This window comes from Polyodon spathula, chromosome 8 (genome assembly GCF_017654505.1).
Source record: "Polyodon spathula isolate WHYD16114869_AA chromosome 8, ASM1765450v1, whole genome shotgun sequence".
Classification (NCBI taxonomy): domain Eukaryota; kingdom Metazoa; phylum Chordata; class Actinopteri; order Acipenseriformes; family Polyodontidae; genus Polyodon; species Polyodon spathula.
Genome location: NC_054541.1, coordinates 28,217,342 through 28,242,485, shown reverse-complemented (window position 1 = coordinate 28,242,485; position 25,144 = coordinate 28,217,342). Strand labels below are relative to the sequence as shown.

Here is a 25,144-nt window from a genome sequence, read left to right as displayed (position 1 = left end):
ATTTTACTTGCACAACCCAGGCAAATGACAAAATCTTAATGCACAAAAAAACGTGGGAATTGACAGTTTGATGGCTACTACGTCTGTGACATGCATCTTGGCTCTGTATTCCCCTCACGGTTACGTTTCTTGCACATCTGGTTACACAAGCCTCCATTTTGTCTATTTACCTTTCACATGTGCAGTGTGTTGACTTTACTTCTGTACGCCACTTTGACAATCTACTGCATATTCACCCAGCACTGACATCGTGGGCATAATGGAGGCAATATTAGCCAATGAAAATGGTGGATTCTTTGGCCACAACAGAAAAGGTGAACTCTTGTACCAACCTTATAACCTAACTGCTTTAGAATAAAGATGTGTACCAGATTTAAAGAGCAAGATACAGTGTGTGCATGACAATTGCCAAATCACTCCCATAATTTCCCAGTCCACCTCTGACAGTGCTTGCACAATAGGCTCCATAAATTTGAAAGAACTGGGTCACTGTACTTTCCCAGAATATGATTGACTCATTTCAGAATCAACCCTTACAACGGCTGAAAGAAAACAAGGTGTTGAGCGGACCTGACGTAAAACCATCAGCTGCTCTATAAAAACACGAGAACCACATTTCCAATTACAGAATCGTTTAAATGGTGTGTAAGGGTTCATTCAGTTCAATACAGACTGGATATAACATTGAATGAAAAACCCCTTTCTTTGACTCAACTTCTTGTACAAAATCACATGCATTTGTCAAAAGCCTTATTCACATGCCATAAATAAAATTCCCACAATCACATACAGTACCATCCACAGACCTTATTTTATTAATTTACAAGAAATTCACTTTTTTCTTTTTTTTAAATTTTTTTATTGTATACTTGTTGGTGTACATAATCATTTTTTTTTTGTATTGTCGTTCCAAAAATAAAATTTCAAAAAAGGAAATCGTATAAAACACACTATTACAATAAATTAATTAATTAAAAAAAACAAAAAAACAAACAAAAACAACAATGTATGCTACTTTACAATTTCAGAGACAGCAAGGTGTATATGTGCTTAACAATGTTCGTTCTGTTCATCATCCATTAAGGCTTTCAGGTCCCTGTGAATGCACTTTCACTTAACTCTCTGCCATTGAAATGGTTGCTTTGAAGAACACTTGCCAGAGAGTTGATTCTACGCTGAGGTTTCAGAAGTTTCTTTTTTTTTTCTTTTTTTTTAAATGTGAAAAGCAGTAAATCTGTCTGGTTTCTATATACACTTGTACACACTGCAAAGTCAGTATAAGACTTTCCCATCCCAGCATTTTAACCTGTGCTCATAGTTGTGCATACAGTCATTATTGTATGTATCAATCATTCCTTTTTATCTATTACAAAAGGTTTTTAGCACAATTAGCCCTAACATATACAGTCAGATTTACACAAGCAGAATAAAAATATTGTGAATGGGGCAGGAGGGCTAGTTTGACCTTTTGCCATGCTATAATTGCAGTTTTCACCCTCTAGTTGGGAAAACTACTGGAAAATGGATTGTCATTGTGAGAATTCTACTCATACTATTTTTTAAGCACTATGTTCCACAAGACTTAAATTCAGTTTATAGAATATTCTGTAAATTATACATTGTTTCCTATTAGTGGGAACAGGATTTTCACAAGTTACAGGATTTTACATGCGTTCAGAAACTGGTATTTACTGTACACATGAGGTAGGCAAAGTTTTTATTTATTTATTTATTTATCTGAAATGTCACCTTTCTTATTTTTGGTATTCTATCATCTACCAGCTAAAGTAAGTGTTTTCTCAGCCAACAAGAAGCACATAAGCACAAGTACACCTTCAAAGTGAACAAAACTGATTACATACAGGAAAACATATAGTATAGCTCAGAACACTTTGTGACAATATGCTGAAGTGCTGGCTGGTATTATGGTCAATGGTCCGAGCACTGCTGGAATAGCCTCTTCAGCATGTAAACTCTACATCTACCACTAACAATGGGCTTTAAAACATCTTACAATTGACAGTGGTAGGAGTGTCCTGTATTGGTACCTTGCTACAAAACCACATCTACGTTTTCCTGGCAACAGTAGTATCTCAAAGGGCCAAAGCCCAACATCTGTTTATTAGCCTTCAGAGTGTTTACTGGAACTGGAAAGATACATTAACAATATACATTTAATAACTCCTTAATTGTAACATGTTGAGTAGCACTTAATTTCACTTTTAATATATACCAAATCTGTCTGTTATGTGTCAACAGACTAGTCTGTTTGTTGATAAATGGGATTGTGACATACAGAGTCGGTTTGTTTCAACAGGCAAACCCAGTTTAATGGTAATGGTTGTAATGGTATGGTGGCTCACTGAGGACTTAAAAAAACTAAAAAATGTTGTGTCAAGATCACAAGCTAATTTATCTTGTGATCTCAACATAAAATATTTCTATTTTTTTTCCTACTGTCCTTAATGAGCCACTGTAAATTATTATTTCTCGCTTGTGATAGTTACTTGCTTACTGGTTGGTTTTAGGCCCCAGATGACCAGCATCTGGATGCAGCGAGTACATCTGCCTACCTAAAACTGACAATCAATGACTGTTCAGCTACTATATGTGTGCACTGAAGCAACCCATAAATTAAGCAATACACAGTAGCACTACGTAAATGTACTGTCAATTTGACCATGACATCCAGCTTCAAGCTAACCAAAGTGCAAAGTAGAAAAGCCTGGCTTTTGAGTTCAAACAGATTTCATTAATCCTATTCTATATAATACACTTTACAGCCTTTTGTATACTGTTTAAACAGTTAAACTGTTTAAGTTTTGTTCTGTTAAGCCTTGCACTTATATGTATAAGCTATGCTGTTACCATAAAGTAAAAAAGACAAACTGATTTCGATTTGTTTTATTCCTTTGTTTTTTGTTAGCTAAGAAGAGTATAGCAAGTGTTTTTCTTTTTAATGTGATCATTGCCCCTCCATTAAAATTAATTTATTTCTAAAGAACTTTCCTTGGATATTATTGCAGTTATGACAGAACCCACACAATGATGTAAAGTAAAGTTCAATACTGGTAATTGGCACACTTTTGCTGAACTGGTAATCGTGTCTGTGAAGCACTTATCTAAGCTTGGATCCTTCTATCAAATCACAGGGGAAAAAAAAAAAAAATACATATAACATTAATTCAGAATTGATTGCTAGGAAACTAGAAAAATATATTGGTTCTGTAGATATAGGTCTCCACAAAAAGCACCCACAGTAAGCAGTAAGACATCTGCAAACAAACCAACCAAAAAAAAGAATACATACATTTTTGGCCGAGAACTGAATGCGGATATGTTACAGGAACCAACTCTAAAATGAATGTTGTCTATAGAGCACAAACCTGTTAGAACAGATTCACTAGGCCTAATATTTCCAATCAGTTACTACTGCTGGTCTTAGAATATGGTGAGCCTGTTTACCAATCAGCTACTAAAGTACTTTATTTTACAAAAGCTTGACTTGTTATTTAATATGCAGATTTGTACAATAGTGGTAATCCAGTAGGTCAGTGGTATATATATATATATATATCATATATATATATATATCTATAATATATATATATATACGGCATACACAGTTCCAGAAGGATTGCTATACTTCCGTTGTCACATGATATAAAATGGACATTGGTACTTATTCATTTGCATATCTTTCCCCCCTATTTCTGACTATGTTAAATCTGAAAGCTTATACTCAATTTTAAGACAAAGCTTTCTGAGATTCGCTATTAGTTTACTTTGCTACGTATTACTGTTGCTGGTGTCTTGGGATTTGTTTGTGTGTACAGTACTGTATATACTGTTTGAAAAAGACTGTTGTAACCACTTGTTCAGATTGATGTCTCTGGGACAATCTTGGAAAGAGTTGCAATAACAATGTACTAGCTAAAATCCAGTCCTTGTACAGTGCAGAACGAGCTATTTCCTCAGTTTTCTTTTTTTTTTTTTTTTTTTTTTTTTTTACATGATCCCACAAATTGCATTCACCGTTAAAAAAAGGAATTGTAAAAAGTCACACTCTCACTCATTAAAATGACCTGCCCTTATCAACTGAAGAAATATGTCCAAAGGAAATGCCAGTGCTTGTTCTCCATGATAAGATGCAATGAGAAGGCAAGGTCTAGCTCAGGGTCACAGGGCTAGCCCATTTCCTCATTGCACTGGCCAACCTGCATTCGTAAAGTGCCGCTTTGGTGGAGATGCCAAAGCTGAAGAAATTCCTCTGGCATGGCGTGGAATCCAGAAAAAGGCATAACATTATCGTAATAGTGATGGCTTATAAACCTCTCCTGCAAGTCGAACGAGAAAGGCCAAAAGCCATAGAGTGTCACTTCATCACAAAGTCCAAGAGCCAAGCTGACAAGGAACATGCCACTGGATAGACGCTTGGCATGGATCCCTCTGCTCTTCCAGAACTTCCCCACATTCCTCAAGAAGTCTGGGTTGGCAAAAAGGACGGTCTGGTTGGCACTGACGTCAGACAGAGTGTGGTAAACTCGTATAGAGGGGTCAGTTCCAGGCTTCATGGAAAAAGCAGGCATGTAGATGAAGCTTGAATCATAGGCTTTGACATATTCCACAAACGCTTTCCTGGATAAAAGCAGGTTCTGAAATCTGTAAGTTAATAAGGAAAAGGAAATGAGTCAGGTTGTATTAATTACAATTGTGAAATGTTCCAATGCGGACATTTAAATATAACGGAACACTGCAGTCATGTATATGGAGGTGACTCTTTATGGAAATATCAATGGAGGTGTACAACAATACAAATTGATAAATTGTGCTATGGAACAGAAAGAAAAAACATGCAGCATTTGCCACTGACTGTGTTTTATTTAAATTGGGCCCAAAGGGTTAAACCCTAATTGCAAAACACAGAGTTCATCAGCAATAGCAGCAGCTGTTAATCCTCTAAATTATAATTTTTTTCCTTTTATAAATTCAGTGCCCGGAGTTTAAACAGTCACACTTAGTTTATATTGCACCAAAATTAATTGCTGTTGCTTTGAATCAGAAAATAAATATTTTACTTTCTGTGTCAAGGAAGCTGGAGTAGGAAATAAGTTAACGGTACACTTGCCCAAATTACGTGTACCAACCAAGCATGAAAACATTTCCAAAATCAAATAACACTGTCAGTGTCTGCCAATCTACTTTTTACTTTCGACCAAAGTGGTTGCCTGTAAGTCAGTAGATTCTATGAACATGTGCCTGTAGAACACAAGTAATCATGTAGCTTCGTTATCCTGTCAATATGTCATGCACTTTTCATCACCAACAATTAATCACCAGAGACAATTCATCACAGACAATAACTCACCGATTAGGGTTAGGGTTACAAACACTGCACCGGTCATTTTCACCTATAGCGTTTTAAACAGCTGTGATATGATAATCTACCCTCCCTAATGAATTGTTGCTGGTGATGAATTGTACCTGGTGATGAACTGCTTGTGATGAATTGTTGGTGATAAATTGTCCGTGATGAATTGTCATAGACCCTTAAGTAGTTTCAATGTGTTTCCCTGAATTTATATGAAGAAGCATGAAAGTTTTCTGCAGTCCTTATTTATTGTATTATCGTATGTTTTAAAATAAAGGGCACAACAACTTAAAAATCAATGTAAATAAAACATGTATGTTGGAAATTTTCCCCACCACAGCTGGAAAATACACAAGAAATTTTACAAACAAGAGGAGGCCTTGTAGCAGATTGATCTCAAAACTTGTCAAATTTAGGTTTTAAAGCATAAAAGCATTTCTTCCTCAACAATATGAATAGGTAACCCATTCCATGACAAAGTGTCTCCTTCCTTCTGTCCTAAGACTACTTAATTTCAGTGTCTTCAGGTCCTGGTTTCTGTATTGTGCTTGAAGTATGGTTAATCTTAACTCGCTAAACTCCTTCTAAGATTCTAAACTCTTAAATACACCCCAGCAGATTAAAACCCCACTGAGGACTCAATAAAGCTCACAAACATGTCTACTCTCCTAGTACAATTGGAACACCAGAGTGTAACCATGAACCTTCCCCCATGCAACACCTAGCTGTCAGTGCATATAAGGGGATAGTAATTTGTGGTCTAGAAACAGAGATTGAATTTAAGGAACTCAACATGTATATGTTTATAGGATTCCAGCTTCCTACTGAAAGTGAAATTCAGTATGCCATCTGAAACAGACTATTGTAAACAACCATGTCGTACCTACTTTGGAAGGCAGAAGCTTTTTTTGGAACATGCAATGAATGCGGGTCCATAGTTTAAAAAAAGCAACAGTTAATAGTTGCAATACTATGAGAATACTGTACTCAGGGTCTATTAGATCCTCAAAACAGAAGAACTGCTTCTCCAATTGGTTCTTATTTTGGGGATCCAATTTGAGTGCTATGCAAGTGTAGTCCTCGTTACATAGGAAATTGAGCTCTATTACGGGAGTACTTACAATCATTCAATTCTAGTCATAAATGAGTTTGCGGGTCATATATGAATACTTAATTAATCAGCAATGAAATCAAGCTGGTTATTGTTTCATGTAAAAAAAGAAAAACATGAAATGTTGTTCTCTGAAGAACCAGTGAGATGTCCATAACAATACAGTTTTCTGTGCAGCCAAATGGAAATACCATTCAGTGGTCCACTGTGAATCAAAAAGTTTAAGAATTACAAAAAATATAATGACTAATATAGGATATTTTCCTTTGCAATAGTTTTGATACTTCACTTCCATTTCTGTATATTGAAAAATGGGAATGGATGGCAGAATTGTGTTAAATATACAGTAACTATTGAACAGGATTCTTTTTTTTTTTTAAATAAGCTTTTCTGTTAAGGCACAGTGTAACTAAGGAGAAGTTCAAGTTGTGATACTCTTAAAAGCATCCCTTTTAAGATGACAGAGTACCAGAGTTCCAAAACACAAACCTTGTATGCCTGCAGCTGAAAATATCTTATCCTTCAAGAACATAAACACAAGACACAAGATTAGCTTTCTACAGTGGACAGAAGAGTAAACTATGGACAAATATTATTAACTGCTGTCACCCAGGAATCAGATTATAAAATGAAATATAAGCATATGACCTTTGTCTATATTTCACATGACATCCCTGTGTCATGTGAAGCAGTCTGAAAAAAGTCCTGCTTTCTTGAAATCCCCCAAAATGTACCAGACATCTAAAGAAAAGTTGAATATGTGGTATTTTAACTTAATATGCTGCCCTTACGTCCATTTACTTGAAATCCTCAGGCATGCACGTTTACAGCTTCTCAAGCACACGGCTGAAGAGACGCATGCTGCAGTATAAGCTTAACAAGGTCACAGGAATGAGAATGCAGGGTAAGGAAATTTAAGATAGGTGTTAGTGTGATTTACCACAGTCCCACACATACCTTGGTTTGTCTTTAGCACAATTAAAATGCTAATTTCAATTTAATTAAAAAGAAACAAATAGTTGCAGACTCAATAAAATATAATGAACAAATGGCTTAAATTGTGTGACAAGGAGTCAAAAGTATTTAGTCCACATCCTTAAAAAACACAGGCATGTATTCCTGTAGAATGAACACGGGTACACATAACTTATCTATTATCTTCTATGAAGAATAGCCTCAAAACCAAAAAAAGGTATGACCCTGCTGGTAGACCTCCACCTGAACTGCCATTAGGTTGATTTTCTGTTTAAAACAGACCCTCAAGCAGACAACATTGGAAAGCTTTTCACATTTTTGTCTAGCTGTAATCAAGGACAGTCAGTGTCCCTTATTTAGCATCAAGAAGCTGAGAGGGTTGCAATACCACATCACTTATACTGTATGATTGAGAATAGGCTACTGTTCAGCAGCAGTTAATCTGATGAACCCCCACCCCCATTAAGCTCAATGAAGGGACTCATTGTTACTCATGGCAGTCTACTTATACGCTACTTCACTGAATTTCCATACTTTCAGAGATTGACCTTTGGTAGGTAGATAATAGATACTTCAAGCATTTATACTTCCTTATTAACTTTTATTCACAAGGAGGTAAAATGTATTTCTCATATTCCTAAAATTTAACGATAGGATGGCAGGGCTATTACAAAGCCAAATCATTTAATATGCTTTAAAAGTACACCATCTGCTCTCACTGGCACAGTTATCCAAATCTAAATGAAAATGCACAGTAAAAACGATACTAATCAAGGTTTACTTTGGTTTTCTATCATTGAAAGCTATTATTTGCATCAAAATGACCATTCCAGATATTGGACCTAAGTTTCTGAGTAGAACCCACAGCCTGTTCTGCAGACCACAAGTGAACGAGCATGTGATGTAAAACACAAACAATGCCTGCTCTCTGAGCCTCAGGAAGGAGTTCAGAATATATATTACATGACTTTGCTTGTTTTGCAAAATTGACCCCAAATCAGACATAATGTTTATCTTAGGTCTGTGTTTGGTGAATAAGAATAAAGATGGCCTTTACCTATTTTCAATAATGCTGGGGTTGGCTGTCACCAAGTGTGCCTTGGTCCCAACATCCTCTGTGTAATGCTTGGAGAGCGGGGGGAGATTGCACCTGTATAAACACAAGATGGAACTTAGAGAAGGCAGAAAAAACATTCTTAGCACATTTGGGAAGCATTGTAACTTTTAGACATAACAAGGTTTAACACCCACCAAGGTTGTAAGAATTCTGCTTTAGTCACTTCACAGAGACTCCTTATAAAAGTTTACCACAGTAAAAGCACTGCAAAGTGTGTAAAAGCATAGTGAAACTGTGGTAAACCATATACTTAGGTTCATTTGTGAAGTGTTTTTTTTTTTTTGCTGGCTTGTCTTTTGTCTTACCATGCATGGAAATATTGCTACATTGTGGGCACTATGGTAGGAATTAGGTCTTAATAACTGACTTGGAGAGCCTTAACTGGCAGATAATCATTATGATAATAGTCATTATCTGCCAATTAAGGAACGACACTGAGGTCATTAACACTATCATAAACCATATAATTGTCTTTTTTAGTTATAAAATATACTTACTAGATTTAAAATCGAAAGTCTGAAACAATCATGCGATTAGTCAAAAAATAAATGACAAAACTGGTAATTTAGAAAAAAAGATTATTTTACTTGTTTAACATTAATAATTAGTAAATCAAAAGAGAAATGTTATTTAGCCTATAAAGAGGTTATCACGTTAAATGTAATTGCTGGCCATGGGTGTGAACCTGCAGAGCTTAGAGGGGTTGTTTTCTGCTTTATGGGCTTGTTTTGTACCTGCTGGAGCAAGTAACCCAGACAACGTTTTTTTTTTTTCCTTTCATTTCATATCCGCTGTCCAGATGCTTTTTATGGTATATACTTATGATATACAGGCACTACTTGTGAGTTTTTATCTCAACACTGGTGAGGATTTGTACTGCAGTCACATTATATAATAATTTGTAACTTACTGTAGTTCACTCAGCTTTGCTTCCTTACTTATTTTGGCCATTATCTTCCCAAGGATTTTTTTCCCCCTGAGGCCCATTTTTCAAATTTCAACCAAGTAAGTGTGCAGGGATGTTTTGGGTTTTAAGTAAAAACAGACAAGAGGATTTAGATAATTTAATTGATTTTTAGGTCTGTAACAGGGCAGTCCTCTTTACATGAGTTGTACCTCATTCCTGAGTGTTTAGTTGAGTATGTCCTGCATTATAGCTAACCTAGTTTAACGCAAGTTCCTGAAATGTTATTAGGAGACCCATCCAGCTTAATTATTATACTGGTCAATGCAGGGTGCATGAATGTAATTCAGAGAGGTGAACTACAAACAGAGCTGTCAAGCCCCTATATGTTAACTTTTAATACACCAAACATCCTGTTTTACCGTTTGTTTACATATGGATGATAATTTATGTCTACACCAGCAGGCCTTTGAGGTGTGGACAGGAAGACTATGCAAACATTGTTCATCAGGCTTCCTCTCGACATTGTTGAAAATAAAAAATTACTGAACTGAGACCCACCCACTACTGATACAGAAACTGGATTTTAACTTCTGTAAAGCTGTCAATACTACAGTGTCTGAAAATGATTAGTCTACGTTCAGAGCCTGTTTGCATGCATGTATGTATGTGTTACTTGGTTGCTAGGTTTACTGGATTACAGCAAGTCTTATCACGTTGCCTTGTGCGATTTGTTTAACCAGGGTATCCATAACTGTATAACTGTTAAAAAATCTGATAGGTTGTGGGTAATAAAGTACTAACAACAGACTTTTCAGGTGGTAAAGTTCTATTTCCGTATTCAAGATCTGCTGATAAACAAAGACATGTGCTTTTATCATGGTTTCATATTTTATAGAAAAGAGCTTCTCTGCTTCCTGAGCTTCAAGAAACGCTGTAATGAATGCTAAATTGTGACGATGTCAAAGAGGAGTGCCCTTCATACTACCACTAAAAAAAATATTTTCTGGGAGAATAAAAAGGATGGGACAGAACAGACTGATATTACCAGTAAGGTTGTATTTTTTCACAGAGTTCACTATTTCCGTGAGATTTACCCATTGCCGTGTAACGCGTAGTTCCACATGAAGACTCACATTTCTGAAAGAATAGTGTAAACAAAAGTAAATACAGCAAACGTTTGCTTTATTGTCATATTTGGCAGCCGGTTTGGTTTGCTTCCGATAAATGATTAAACACATACAGCTGCAAGATCTATTTATTTATTTATTTATTTATTAATTTTGTTTGATAATTCGCTGGTGGTAAAAATAGAATGTGTTTGAAATGTTGTCCAGGTAAGCATTTAAATATTTAGGAACATTTGCTGTATAATAACTGTAGAGAAAAATTATACATTTTCAATAGGACAGCGCTATTTTTTTTTTTACTTTAGTAAATAGGGATGGGTCGGTATGCCGATTTTTCGGTTTACCGCGGTTTAGGTACATTACGGTATTAATACCGTTGCTTTTATTCTAAACCGCAATTATCATAATTTGGTTATACGCCAGTTAACAATTTTTTCAACTGCAAAAACGCGTCTATTAAATCAAGCGATGGTAGCTGCAGCCTTAGCAAAGAATCTGAGGAAGCTCTTTTTGTGAACTGATACAGTATTTTGATAATGGTTTTGAAGGAAACGGTCCACGACACAGAATACACGTTTCAATTGCTGCGTCTGCTGCTCATGGCTGCTGTCTTAATGACGTCATACGCAGCTTTTAGAGAAACACCTTCTCCAAACCTTGCAGCGTTGCCCAAGTTTTCACCGTGCTATATTTACATTAGTCTGGATTATCAAGTCAGTTTAATGTAATACATTAACACTGTTGCAAAATTATACAGCACTTATCACGGATTTAGTACATTATGTTTTTTTTTTTTTTTGTGTGTCTATTTATTTATTTATTTAATATAGCGTTGACAAGGCTGTTCACGGCTTCATTGTATAATGATAAAATGTTGTTCGCCTGCGCTAACAAGGCAGCAGCAGTAGTTTTAGTGGTTATTTGCATTACGTTTAGCAGGTCACTCGTGATCTTTGCATCGTCCCTTTGGTTCACAGTCGCAGCCAGCATCCCGCAATAACATTTCAAAGCTGCGCAGGGCTGTGCAGAATCTGCACATATTTCCGTGGGTGTTGAGTGACGTATTCAGCGCATCTCCAAGATTCTGTGCAGCGCTGTGCAGAACTGCGGAAATCTGCGCTACAAGAACACGACCAATGTCTCAAACAAAACTAGCACAGACCTGCGACTGCAGCAGGATAGCCTACTTATTATCAATGTAGTTTTGTTTAAATACTAACAGTATTCCAATTTTCTTAGGTAAGTGAAGAAACTTTTTTTTTTTTTTTTTACAAACTCCACGTGTAATAATCATTGGAAGCGTACTTGTGCACTGAGTAAATGTAAATCCAATAACATGTTTTACAATTAAAATATTTGCTATACATATTTTATTTATCCGGATGAAAAAATAAACGACTCATCTCTGCTCTTAAATAATAACCTGTACGGGTACATGTTTGTGTTTTAAGCAAAAGACCGATCATTTCCCAATTCTATTTGCCATCAGCTAAACAAAGTGTGTATATATATTTTAAATTTAATTTTAGAAGTTAAAATACAAATTACAGCGCCACGTCATTTTGAGCAAATAATAGATCTTAATACTGTTGTAGTATAACATTGACAGGACTGTAACATGTTGACAGTGTACAAAAAAAAAAATATAATATATAAATTATATATATATATTATATATATATTATCTATATATATATATTTATAAATAATTTGATTATTCTGATTGTCTTTATAAAAAAGAAACATACCAAGTTATTTGGCACAGTAAAATACTAAACACCAAATGTTTAAATCATTCCAGGAAAGGAAATGTGTTTTGTTGGTTTTATTTTTGTGAATTACGGTAATTTAAGTGATTTACAGTAGTCTTTCATCTTTTGAGCCTTTATTTGATAACTTGCATGATGTACTGTATTCCGTGATATTAAGGTTATTTATTTTTTTAACAATTATGATACAGTGAAAATTTTAAACCGTCCCACCCCTACTAGTAAATATTATGCTTAAAATATGTGAAATATGTGGTGTGTTGTGAAATAAGCAATTTTTTTTACCATGAAAAATACAGCCCATATTATCAGCTTCACAAAATTAACATTTCCTAATTTCCTTACTATACAAAAAGGGACCAGCATGTTAGTATATCTAATCAGTATAATGTGGTTAATAACATCTAATCAGAAAGTCTGTTTACCTCATGATGAAATAGGTTTGATCAATGTGTTTACCGCAGCCACTGTTCTTCAGGATTCCACCGTTGCCGACTACAGAGCACCTCTTCAAGGGCATCTGCAATGGGCTCTCCTATCAACACAAAGCAGGGCCTTTTATTAAGAAACACCCCTGCTTCTCAGCAACAGCAGAAGGAGGCCATTTAAATCAATACTACTTCAGATGCATGTGTCTTTTAAGAAATTGTAAATATGACACAAACTATACCTTAAAATGTCACTCTCTTCTGAGACCATGGGCCCTATTCACAAAACTTGTGGACCCAATGCTGTTTAATTGAAGTAGTCTTAAGTGATCAATTAATGTAGCTTACACAACATGACATAATTCTTTGATCATCACTGATTCAGTTTTAAATTCAACAGAAATATTTTAATTTCATGCCAATAGAAAGAAATGTCAATACAGCTTGTGCAAACGCACCTGGTTTTGAACCTTGCTTACGATGTGCACAATCATAGAACTAACAAAAGAAACGTCGTCAACTCAATGACAGACATGTGTACGGAATTGCTGTTTTGTGCCAAACTCTACCCAGTTACAGCAAAGACATACGAATGTAAATACAGTTTGAAAACAGTTGAAATTGTGGTTAAAACAAACCATGCTATCATAGTAGAGCTATTATCCCTGAAAAAAAACCACTTGGCCCTGTCCTTTTTTTTTGGACATGGGTTTTGTAGGGAACCCTGTACTACATTTATTCACTGAGTTATATGTTTTAAAATCTTTTGAGTTTATGATCTATTAAGTTTACAGAAATAAAGTAAATGTATTAAACTGCAGGTACGTGTGGCTGAAATAGCTAAACTGTGGGTGGTGTGACAAAAAGGAACATGGCTCCAGCTTATCTGTTAATTACCCCAACTGAGCTGGCTCCAGCTTATCGGTTGATCTTTATTGTGTTACCTCGTAAATACCTGGTGTTCTGGTGTAGTAAGCAAACTTGTTAAATTTGCAGACGACACAAAAATAGGAGGTGTGGCAAACACTGTTGCAGCAGCAAAGGTCATTCAAAATGATCTAGATAAGATTCAGAACTGGGCAGACGCATGGCAAATGACATTTAATGGAGAAAAGTGTAAGGTACTGCATGCAGGAAATAAAAATGTGTATTATAAATATCATATGGGAGATAATGAAATTGGAGAAGGAATCTATGAAAATGACCTAGGAGTTTTTGTTGACTCAGAAATGTCTTCATCTAGACAATGTGGGGAAGCTATAAAAAAAGGCCAACAAGATGCTCTGATACATTGTGAAAAGTGTTGAATTTAGTAATGTTAAAACTGTACAATGCATTAGTAAGGCCTCATCTTGAATATTGTGTTCAGTTCTGGTCACCTCGCTATAAAAAAAGATATTGCTGCTCTAGAAAGAGTGCAAAGAAGAGTGACCAGAATTATTCCGGGCTTAAAAGGCATGTCATATGCAGACAGGCTAAAATAATTGAATCTGTTCAGTCTTGAACAAAGAAGACTAAGCGGCGACCTAATTCAAGCATTCAAAATTCTAAAAGGTATTGACAGTGTTGACCCAAGGGACTTTTTTGACCTGAAAAAAGAAACAAGGACCAGGGGTCACAAATGGAGATTAGACAAAGGGGCATTCAGAACAGAAAATAGGAGGCACTTTTTTATACAGAGAATTGTGAGGGTCTAGAATCAACTCCACAGTAATGTTGTTGAAGCTGACACCCTGGGATCCTTCAAGAAGCTGCTTGATGTGATTCTGGGATCAATAAGCTACTAACAACCAAACGAGCAAGATGGGCCGAATGGCCTCCTCTCGTTTGTAAACTTTCTTATGTTCTTATGAACTGTTCTCATTTGCACAAACTAATAAAGCTTTATATCTCTGAACACCTGGTGCAGTTAGCTCTTTTAGTTGAGGACCTGAGAAGTTTCACGACATTTTACAACAAACTTCAAAGTGCCCCACCACTGGGTGTTATTTTATGACAATTTAGGAGGGGCTATGCTAACATTTCAGATGTCATGCATCATAAGAACCGCATTATCAGTGAAATGTGCATTGCAGTATAAAGAAAATTGTTAACAATGACTAAGATCTTAGGATGCTACTACAAAAACATGGAATTAGTTAGCTAATTGTGGCCAACCCAGGTTTACAACTCATTCCCTCATAGCAACATTGATTTGTTAATGTGGTGTGCGGAAGCTGTACTACTGCTACTATGCTACTATGAAATGCACTGAAGTTTATTTGTTTAGCAATGTACTATTAATATATGTTTTATGCAGTTCCCCTTCTTCACTCAGCAAAGTGACCATCACTATCAGTACTTTCAATATAATATGAATTTCAAGTTAAAACAATCCTCTTTGCCCATTCCCTGGTTAGCATAGTTTTTGTTTTGGTTTTTTTCTTGATACTGAAGTTCACTGCATTATTTCGTCTGAATTGATTCTTCAATTTGTCCCTGCAATTTGATGCATTTTGACTCCTGACCCGCTGGAAATGCATATTTCCAAAATCTAGAAAAGCAGTGTGTCCTAGAAAAATAATTTTCTATTCTAAAAGTCATTGTAACCCTAGCCAAAATACGCTGCACGTACGGCAGCATTGTAGCGGTCATTTTGCCACAGGGTTAACTTCTGTCCTTTAATATCTACCCTCATTGTGTAGACTTTTAAACTACTGTTTCTTGAATGTCACTTCTTTAAATAAAGTATGTAAAACAGAATGAGTTACAAAACTGCCATCTCATTATGAAGTGTGCACCTGCTTTGCACCTAAAAAGTGTTTGAAATTCTCTGATATTGATTGTTCAAGCTCAGTAAATTTACACAGCGGCAGCTGCAGTATGATGCATTTAGTACACAGCAGCAGACTCATCAACACAGGTGGTTTCTGTATACTAGCTCAAAGGAATGTCTATGTGGTATACTGTATTTCAAAAAACAAGGTATGAATATTGCCCCCTGCTCAATACAAGCTGAAAATATGTAGCCTATATTGTATAAAAAAGATTACACTGTCACTGGTTACAAATTACTGTCCTGGGCTTTAGGCCTCAGCTCTGGTCACCTTGAGAAAGTACAGCAAAGAACAATGAAACTAATTCCACTACTAAATGGTAAAAGCGATATCAACAATTTTCTAATTCTGTACAGAATTATTTATTTATTTATTTATTTAAGTAAACAAATGTTTCTGAATTAAGGCAAACAAGTTTGAATTGTGCCAGGTTACAGCCAGAAATGTCCTCACCTAAAAAATAAATATATAAATAAATTAAACAAATAAAATGTAATTGTCCCGTACCTTTATGAATAGAGAGTAGGTGTCATTGTTGACTGTGAGCGAGTGGAATAACTCTCCATCATACCAAAGGTTCTTTCCCAGTGGAGTGTTCTGCTTTGTCACTGCAAAGAGGTTCCTCGGATCACAGCACTCCTCCATTAGCTTCCTAAAAAGGGGAGAAACAAAAGAGGAAATTACCTTTGGAAATTCAATAGCAAAAGTTAAGCTAACACCCCATCATTGTAATGCAAATTGCTCCCTGAAGAGGAATGTCAAAAAGTGAAATTTGCTGTTTTCTGCTATATTCCATCACCTGTCACTAATACACTAAATAATTGTGGGACATATTCCCTGAATATGATAATACTTGAACGTGTATTAATGATATAACTGGACTAACTAATGAAACTGCTGTGTCTTAGGAAAAAAATCAAACTGCTCTGTCTTAAGAAAAAGGGCTCCTTGGTTCTTGGCAGGAATACTGAAATATGTGACCGGATTAGGCTGAGCGGACAGTTGAATTACGTACAGATAATTCACACGTGCAACAACAATCGTTTTGATGCAAGCAAGACATTAACTAGCGAGGTCCCAGTGGAAAAGGACATTAAAACATCAAAGGACCGTGAGTTTATAAAAAAAGGCAAGATAGCCAAATGATCTCATGAAAGTGGCTATTTAGCAGAGTGAAAAGACTATAAATATCCAAACAAAACTGAACATTTTGCGCTCCACATCGAATGCTAAACAAGGTGCTGTCACTCTGCTGAGCAAAGCTGGAACTCTAGGAATGCCTAAAAATTGAATCAAGACAGGGCTCCTCCTGAAAACAGACCCAAGACAAGGAAGTAAGCTGCAAGCGAGTCAGCGACCACAAGCAACAAGACTTAGGCCTAGCTGGCCTAAGTCGTAAAACTTACAGACACTTATCAGAAAAACCAGTCTAGGTCTGCTGTACACCTAAAACCACAGTATAAAAAAGAAACTGTGCCCTGCTACCTGCATAGCTAAAAGATTCAGCAAAAAGGACAGAGTGGACGGGTGCTGTTTTGGATCCTATAACGAGGACTGAAGACTCTGCTGCAGCTGTTTGTTGATTCTATCGAGAATTTAAAGCTTTGTTGCCAAGTTTGATCCAACAAGGGATTGAAGACTTCATTGTCAGTTAAGAGCTTTTTGTACTGGACACTTCAGCAGACTGAGTTTCCTTTCATGGAACTAAATTAATTAATTGTAACGCACATTCACATTGAACATTCACATTGAATCAAACTGTTAATTAATTAGTTTGCACACTGTATGTGAAATAACTTCTACCTTGTTGTATGAAGAATTTCTTTAAAAGTAAACTTGCCATATACCTGATCTATATACCATTAATAAGCTTAATGTGATATATTCTAAGATTGTCTGCATCGTTTCAGTCTGAGGCTGTAGTTGTATGTGGGCATGTGTGTGTGTGAGCAAACTACTGTGTCATAGCTTGCTCGAGTGCTGCAGTTTTTGTGTGAGTTGACAGGAGCTGTCAAATTTAATTTGCCGGCTAGCCAGCATGAATGCAGTGATATTTTTGAATTGTGTTTTGTGCTTAGACTAAGATATTTACTTTCTAACTTTTCTGTTTTCTGTTTGTTATTTGTGTACTTAATAAAATACTACTGTTGATTAAAAATTCCATGTGTCTACGCGTGAACGTGTGTTTGTAGTAAATCCTTGATCTTTGTAACACGTCAATTAAATATTCTTAGTAAGAAAACTAAATCAACCCAGATAAATATTACATTATAAATTATTGAATTATTCCTACAAGAACTACTTGCAAGTGCTATTCAAAAACTACCAGAACAGAAATATCCCAATAAAGAATACAAACGTTAGATGCATGCATTACATTCACAATTTTTGAAGTCAGTCACATTAAAACCTCACCTAAGTGACATATGATTCTACATTCTCTTATAATTCAATAGGGTTACCCCAGTATAAGGAACAGGACTGCGATCGGGGCTTCTGATTTTCTGTGTTTTCCACCGACTTTTCTACTTTTCTAAATGGGCTATTAAAAAGTGTGTCACGTTTTCATTTCAAAGCAGAAGCGACTGCTCTTTATTAGTGTAAATACAGTCCTGCAGAATGATTGAAATAAAGTGTGTCCAGCAAAAAATACTTTATTTTTCATTATAACTTTAATGAAGATTAGTAGCTTATTAACATGTTACGATCTTGTTTGCACGTCCTGTTTGTTAATCAAAAATTAAGGCTTGACCAATTTAAAAGCCAATTTAGTTGTTTTACAGAAATAAACTGTAAATTAAATCAATTTTACTATAAACACATATCAATTGAATTCTTAAATGAAATTAGAAAGTTTGGGGTAAAGCACCAAAAATCAGCCCTAATTATGATGAATGAAGAACATCATAACAATTTAACACAGATTAATTTAAAACTTGCAGTCCAATCATTTATGACAGGACAATTTAACAGTACAAAACATAAAAACACAATACAAATACAACATTGAAACATGACCTCTCTGTGTTCCCAAACTAGGCCCTAAAACTCAGTAACAGGAGGACTATGTGTAGCTGATTTCTCCACTTTCATCTAATTTAGTGCAAGACTAGGCAGAAATACATACTGTACACGCTACCCTGTCCCAATACTACAAATTATATCTCAAAAGGCATAACTGTATAGCTTCCAACTTCTGAAGATAACAAACAAAACAGCAATCCCCATACATCTCATTCTTTCCACTTTTAACAGGCACATCAAAAAAATCAAACCTGCCCATTAGAGATATTCATATTTTTTTCTGTGATCACTATGGTTTTAAAAAGTAACATCACAGATTATATATATATATATATATATATATATATATATATATATATATATATATATATATATATATATATACACACATACACACACAGTATCACAGTATCCAAGGTGACTTACAGAGACTTGGGTGTGTGAACGATGCATCAGCTGCTGAATCACTTACAACAAAGCCTCAATGTCCTTGAGTGGCCCAGTCAGAGCCAATCCAATATTTGTGGCATGACTTGAAGATTGCCATCTATCAACGCTCCCCAAGGAACTTGACAGAGCTTGAACAGTTTTGCAAAGTTGGTAGAGACCTATCCCAGCAGACTCACAGCTGTAATTGCTGCCAAAGGTGCTTCCACCAAGTATTAACTCAGGGGGGGTGGAGACTTATCCAATTATGATCTTTCAGTTTTGTATTTTTAATATATAATTTTTCTCAATAAAATCTTTTTTCCCCTTAACAGTGTGGAGTATGGTGTGTAGATAAGTGGAAAAAAATCCTAATTTAAATGCATGAAACTTAAGCACTGACAACAAAATGGGGAAAAAAGTTCAAGGGGGTGTAGACTTTCTACATGCACTGTATACATATAAAGTATACACCATGACGGGCCATATATACCACGCCTGGGGTGGTGGTCTTTAACTACCCCAGAAGTGGTATTCATCATCGGAACCGCACGGCCCGAAGTGGCTTATAATGCTTATAACATGGCTAACAGTCATTTGGGGGATGAAAAATAATTAAATTACGTAAAACACATTTTAAATTAAGATAAAACCAGAAACTTTTATTGTGTAGGCAACCACAGAGTAATATAGTCCCAAAACGTATTTAATTTAATTTATTGTTATTAAAACTAAATTGCATATGTCCGTTTATTGTGAATCTCTGCATTAAAAGTGGTATCTCACTAGAAACTAGAGGACTGAACACACTCTGATGATGGGTGGAGTTTCAAATGACACCAAAGAAGTAAGAGGAAAAGCTGCCATGGGTGCTGAAGCGGTACCTGCAGTTGAGTGTGTACTCGTTATATGCGAAGCACACATATTCAAATCAGTTTTCATCCTTTCGGATCTCAAAACAATGTTTTTGTTAGTTGTCGGACACCCTTGCATCCAAATTGTGCCAGATTAAGTTGAAGATCAAACCAGACTTTATGCACCAATCCAACCGCGGTGTCAAGGGACAGTGCTTCAGTTTCCCACAGATTCTTCAATTCCAGGCTGGTAATTCGGGGAGTGGTGTCTGGCCTTGTCTTTACCTGCTTTTCTAAAAGTTTTCATGACTGACAGGAATACGCTCTTGTTGGTTTTAAACTCACTGTCAGCAGAGATGTAAAACTTCTACTGTTAAAATATCTAATTTAGTCCAGCTCAGCGTTATAAGACTGAATACTGGTCCCCATTTGAACTTCTTGCACTGGCATAAAATTCCCTTATGTTGTTGAGATTTTTTTTAAAACTCATTTTCTTAAACTGAATGTCCATATTTTTTTCTTTAAACCAGTCTTTAAGTACATTAACAGCCCACGTTGTTTTTTAAGTGTTTTTTTCAGTCTTTGTTTTCCTCTATTTCATTTTGCTGCTCCTTGTCTACTGTTATGTCTTGCAGTTGCTGATGCACTTATTTTATTTATATATTTTATATATTGTACCAGTTATCTGGAGTTTCATCCCCATCTGTATTAAAGGAAACAGGTGGAATGTCACTCATTTTTGGCAGCAGTTTTGTAACTAATAACAAATACAATGGTAGTTTGTCATGGAATTTAGAATGCAGTGGTGTGTAGTGATTTATTCAGTGTGAAGCCAGGGGCGCTGGAACTAGGGGTGCTGGGGGTGCAATAGTACCCCCTGGCTTTGCATGGCCTCCATCATATACAGGGATTACAGTTATGTTTAAATGCTTTCAGCACTCCCACTTTAAAAATGGATCCAGTGCCACTGTGTGCAGCGGCTCATTAGTATGCAAGCCATATATATATATATATTAGTATATGCTAATATATATATATATAGTATATATATATATTATATATATTATATATACATGTGATCCTGTTTAACAATCAGAGGTTAGTTTTCCAACAATAGGTGTAGGTTTCATAGCCATATATATATAGATATATTATATAATATAGATATTTCATATATATAATATATATATATATACACACACACACACACACCATTTTACACAACAGTACTGTGAATAAAGCAGATTTGCTCACTATTGGAAGACACATCCTATATACACAGCAGTCTGCAAATCTAATTTTTCTAATTGTGCATTTTCAGTAGTAAATTTAGAATGTATTTTATACAGTCCCATCCCTTTGAATTCGTTATCTCTGTTTATATACTGCCATGTTTATATAAATATCTATCCACAATTTAACCAACCCATCTTCAGCAAGTCTTTGTAGATCAATGAAGCCTGGCCTCCCTAGACACATCGGTTTACTATTTCTGTTTCTTATAGCGTTTAAGTGCCTTGAAATAACTGTGCTTAAATAAAGCCTGCAGAGACTTTCTCTACTGTTTCGTGAATCGGGTTTAATTAAGTGTTTTTTTGTTTGTTTTGTTTTTTTAACAGACTAGTATTGCATCAATAGAGACTTAATTACTGCCGGATATGTATTTAAAAAAAAATCTGCTTTATATCCTTGGTAAAAATCTTGAACAAAAATACCCGGAGAAGCCTGGACTGCTACTAACGGAAACTTACATAGCTTTATAACCAGTCTGAGCCAAATCTCAAAACAAGGCCACGGCAAATAGCACAGACTGCAAACATACAAAAAGCGGAGCCAAATACAGAAACAAAATACGGCAGCCTGGAACCCTACATTTCAAGCCGCCGGGGGCTGGTTCGTTGCAACAAAATCACTGTTAAGATTTAGACTGAACAAAATACCTGTATATTGCGATTCCTGTTTGGTTTTTCTTCCATAGTTTTCTCTGTCGCAGTACTTCGTTCAGAATCTCTTTCTCGCTGGGAAGCCTGAAAACTGGGAAGATGTACAACCAGCAGATCACAAATACACACAGGGCAGCCCCCACAGGCAACTTGGTTCTGGGGCATTTTGGAATCGTTTTTATCATCATATTTGGAATACTGTTTTTTTTTTTTTTTAAAGCATTCGATTATTACTGCAGATTAACCTAACGTTGTGTTTTACTATCTCAATGGAACGGGAAAATTCCTCAATTTATGGAAATCAGTAGTGACGGTCCAAGAAGTTGTATCCTTTTGGGCGTGAAATTAAATTGCCAGATTCAGTGGAATTTTCCAGTCCTTAGTCTCATCGATGCTCCTGCTTTGCTCATCTTAGCTGCTAATACACTGAAAGGACAACACGGTTTCCAGTTTAATCAGCTTCATCTGTACTGCTTCATTCAAAGATATCCTTCCCTGGGTGTGCAAAACCACTGCAGTCCTCTTCATCAGCCTCAAGAGTTCTTGAAACATGTTGCCATAGACTCAGCTGCCCCATCGTTTCTTGCTGATATTTCTGATATATTTAATCACAATCCGGCCCAACGCTTTCTGTGAAATACTGTGAAAATGACTAGAACGGAGCTGAAGCACCCTTTCCTCCGAACTAAGCGTTTTTGCCAACGCGACCTGCTACAGCACAGTCTAATGAGATGCAGTTTACTCTCTGGGGGTGTGTAACTATGAGGTCAGGGCTTCCCTCAAAAAAGTGTTTTCGCAATTTACTACTATTTTGATTGAAATATAAAGGAAATACTTTCCTGATAGATGAAAGTCATTGTAATGTAGGTTGGCCTTAATTTAACCCGTGGGAAAGTGTTCACAACGTATATATATATATATATATATATATATATATATATATATATATATATATATATATATATATATATATATATATATATATATATATATCAGTTTAATATTATATATCAGTTTTAGTCAAAAAACCTTTGATTAGCATTAACCTAGCATTTAAACTTTGAAAGGTTGGAATACACTGGCAATAAAATACCAAATCGCTAAAGGCATTGTCCTTAACTGACCTACAGACTGGACTGTGCCCTGTGTGTTAGCTTGTTAGCGGTCATTACATTCTTAATGCCTTCCAATGTGCCTCATTTAGGTTAAAAGGCTAGGAACATCTCAGATCTGTGTTAGGTATTTACGTGAATAACAGTTATTTTGATGACCTTCTCTTTACTTTGCTGAGTTAAATATTAAACAGCTCTTTGGATATGAGACTGCACTTATTACATACACACAGACTGTTGTGGAAGTTTTCACTTTAACTTCGTAAGATAGAGAATCAGTAGAACAGACAAGATTTGAGTAAATAAGTTTAATAGTTAAAGTTTGCAAACCTGAGAACAATCTCAACACACGCAGGTGTCAGGAAACCGAGCAAAGTTCTGAGCTCCGCAGAGCTTGTATGCATAATATATACCTTGTAACCTATAGTTATTGCAAGCCAATCACAGAAGCTTAATTCAATATTAGCAGATAGCAACAACTCGGAAGATTAAAATGAGACTAATCATAACAATCATATTTAAATTGCAAGCGCCCCCTTAAAATAAAAATAAGTCAGTGACATTTCTTGCAAAGTGCCACGGAAGTAGCTTGCGTTCGCTAAAGGCACAGAACTTCCTCATTCTAGCTAAACGTCAGTACTTTTTCAATTCCTTATAAGGGCCACCTTACATTTAGAATGAAAGAGGATGTATCTTCACAGACAACTACCGATAATAACACATTATGATACCTAAATCTTAAACCCGTAATAGCATTTAAACCTGAGCATGGAAACCCTAAACAATCATAGAAGTAGCGGCATTAAAGTGCCCCATCAAATTATCATGCAACTAATATCATAACTACTTTATAACTAAACTTTTTATGGCTTTAGCGAACATGTCTTGTTCATCCTGGCACCATGACAATCTTTGTCTTGTCACGTAGGCTCTTTTGCAGTCTACTTCAAAGCATGACTAAATGTGGACATTTCCGGTCCACCTTAGACCCCCTTAACAAGATGTTTGATGAAGACTGAAAGAGGAAGAGAAGCGTCCACACTACATAAGTGTATTTCTTGATTTTAAACATTATAGAAAATAAACTTCAGACCTCTTATCACATTGCTGTGATTCCCTTTTAAGTCACACAGGCTAAGCAAACCCATGTACAGACAGCTCAGAGGTCAATACATAAATTGCGTAAGATGTAATTTTCCCACCACAAGACCTACAGGTATAATCTGTGAAAATCGAATCTCTTTTGGGAAGGTTTGAACAACATCAGCCACTCCCCAAACCCTGTTGCAGGAGCATATATCGGGTTTATGTCTTTAAGATTGTGTCACATAGCCACCCCTACCCCCGTGCACACTATAATACGTTTAAATATGTTGTTCTGTACAACTGTGTCAACTACGATTTTTGTAATAATAATAATAATAATAATAATAATAATAATAATAATAATAATAATAATAATAATGACTATTACGGTAAAAACCTTAACCCTGCTTCCTTTTCTTTTTACGCGGGTATTTTTATTAGATGCGTTTTTGAGTAATGCGTATTGCGTAGTGTGTATGGTGTGTCATATTTGGGGACTGCTTGTGTAATATTATTTTCAGGTACTTGTTAAAACGTGGAACTCAGCGCACTGCGCTTGCTCGCCCTTGGTTAAACAATTTCCGCTAAGAAACCAGGGAAACGCCAATCAAATCCAGTCTTTTGGATCATTTTAATGCAATGTATCATATTTTTTTCACCATTAAGGTTATGATTTCCATTACGTGAGAATTGATGTTGAACTTCATGCTGATTTGAACTCGGCTCTCGCCAAGATAAGCACCAACTAAGACGCAGCTTTGCAGTAAACTAATGTGATCCATCTGCATCTCCATCCATTTGTGTTGTTTTCCATCTGATGATGTAGATATCCTTCTGTCTGGTGTTGATTGTTGAAGTGTAATGCTGACTCCAGGGATCAGCTCATTTTGCCTCCCCAGCGCATCAGCACACACAACGGCTGCGATGCTGGCTCCGGGGATCAACCCAGTGCAGTCTCCCTAGCACATCAGCATGACAACTGTCTGGATTGAGCTAAGTAGGGTATATCTCTGGGGTCTTCAAGTGGGCACCTTCCATCCTCGGTGTTTCGTTGGCTAGCCCACGACACCTCAAGAGG

General features: G+C 36.0%; 1 protein-coding gene across 1 annotated transcript; it reads right to left on the bottom strand.

Moving 5' to 3' along the window:
* Positions 1-3,628: 3,628 nt before the first annotated feature.
* LOC121319722 (alpha-N-acetylneuraminide alpha-2,8-sialyltransferase-like) lies at positions 3,629-22,601 on the bottom strand. Its single transcript, XM_041257461.1, has 5 exons — positions 21,866-22,601; positions 16,129-16,273; positions 12,803-12,912; positions 8,515-8,607; positions 3,629-4,662 (listed from the first exon to the last, which is right to left on the bottom strand). The coding sequence occupies exons 1-5, from the start codon at positions 22,054-22,056 to the stop codon at positions 4,188-4,190; spliced, it is 1,014 nt and encodes a 337-aa protein (XP_041113395.1). The 5' UTR covers positions 22,057-22,601; the 3' UTR covers positions 3,629-4,187.
* Positions 22,602-25,144: the final 2,543 nt, after the last annotated feature.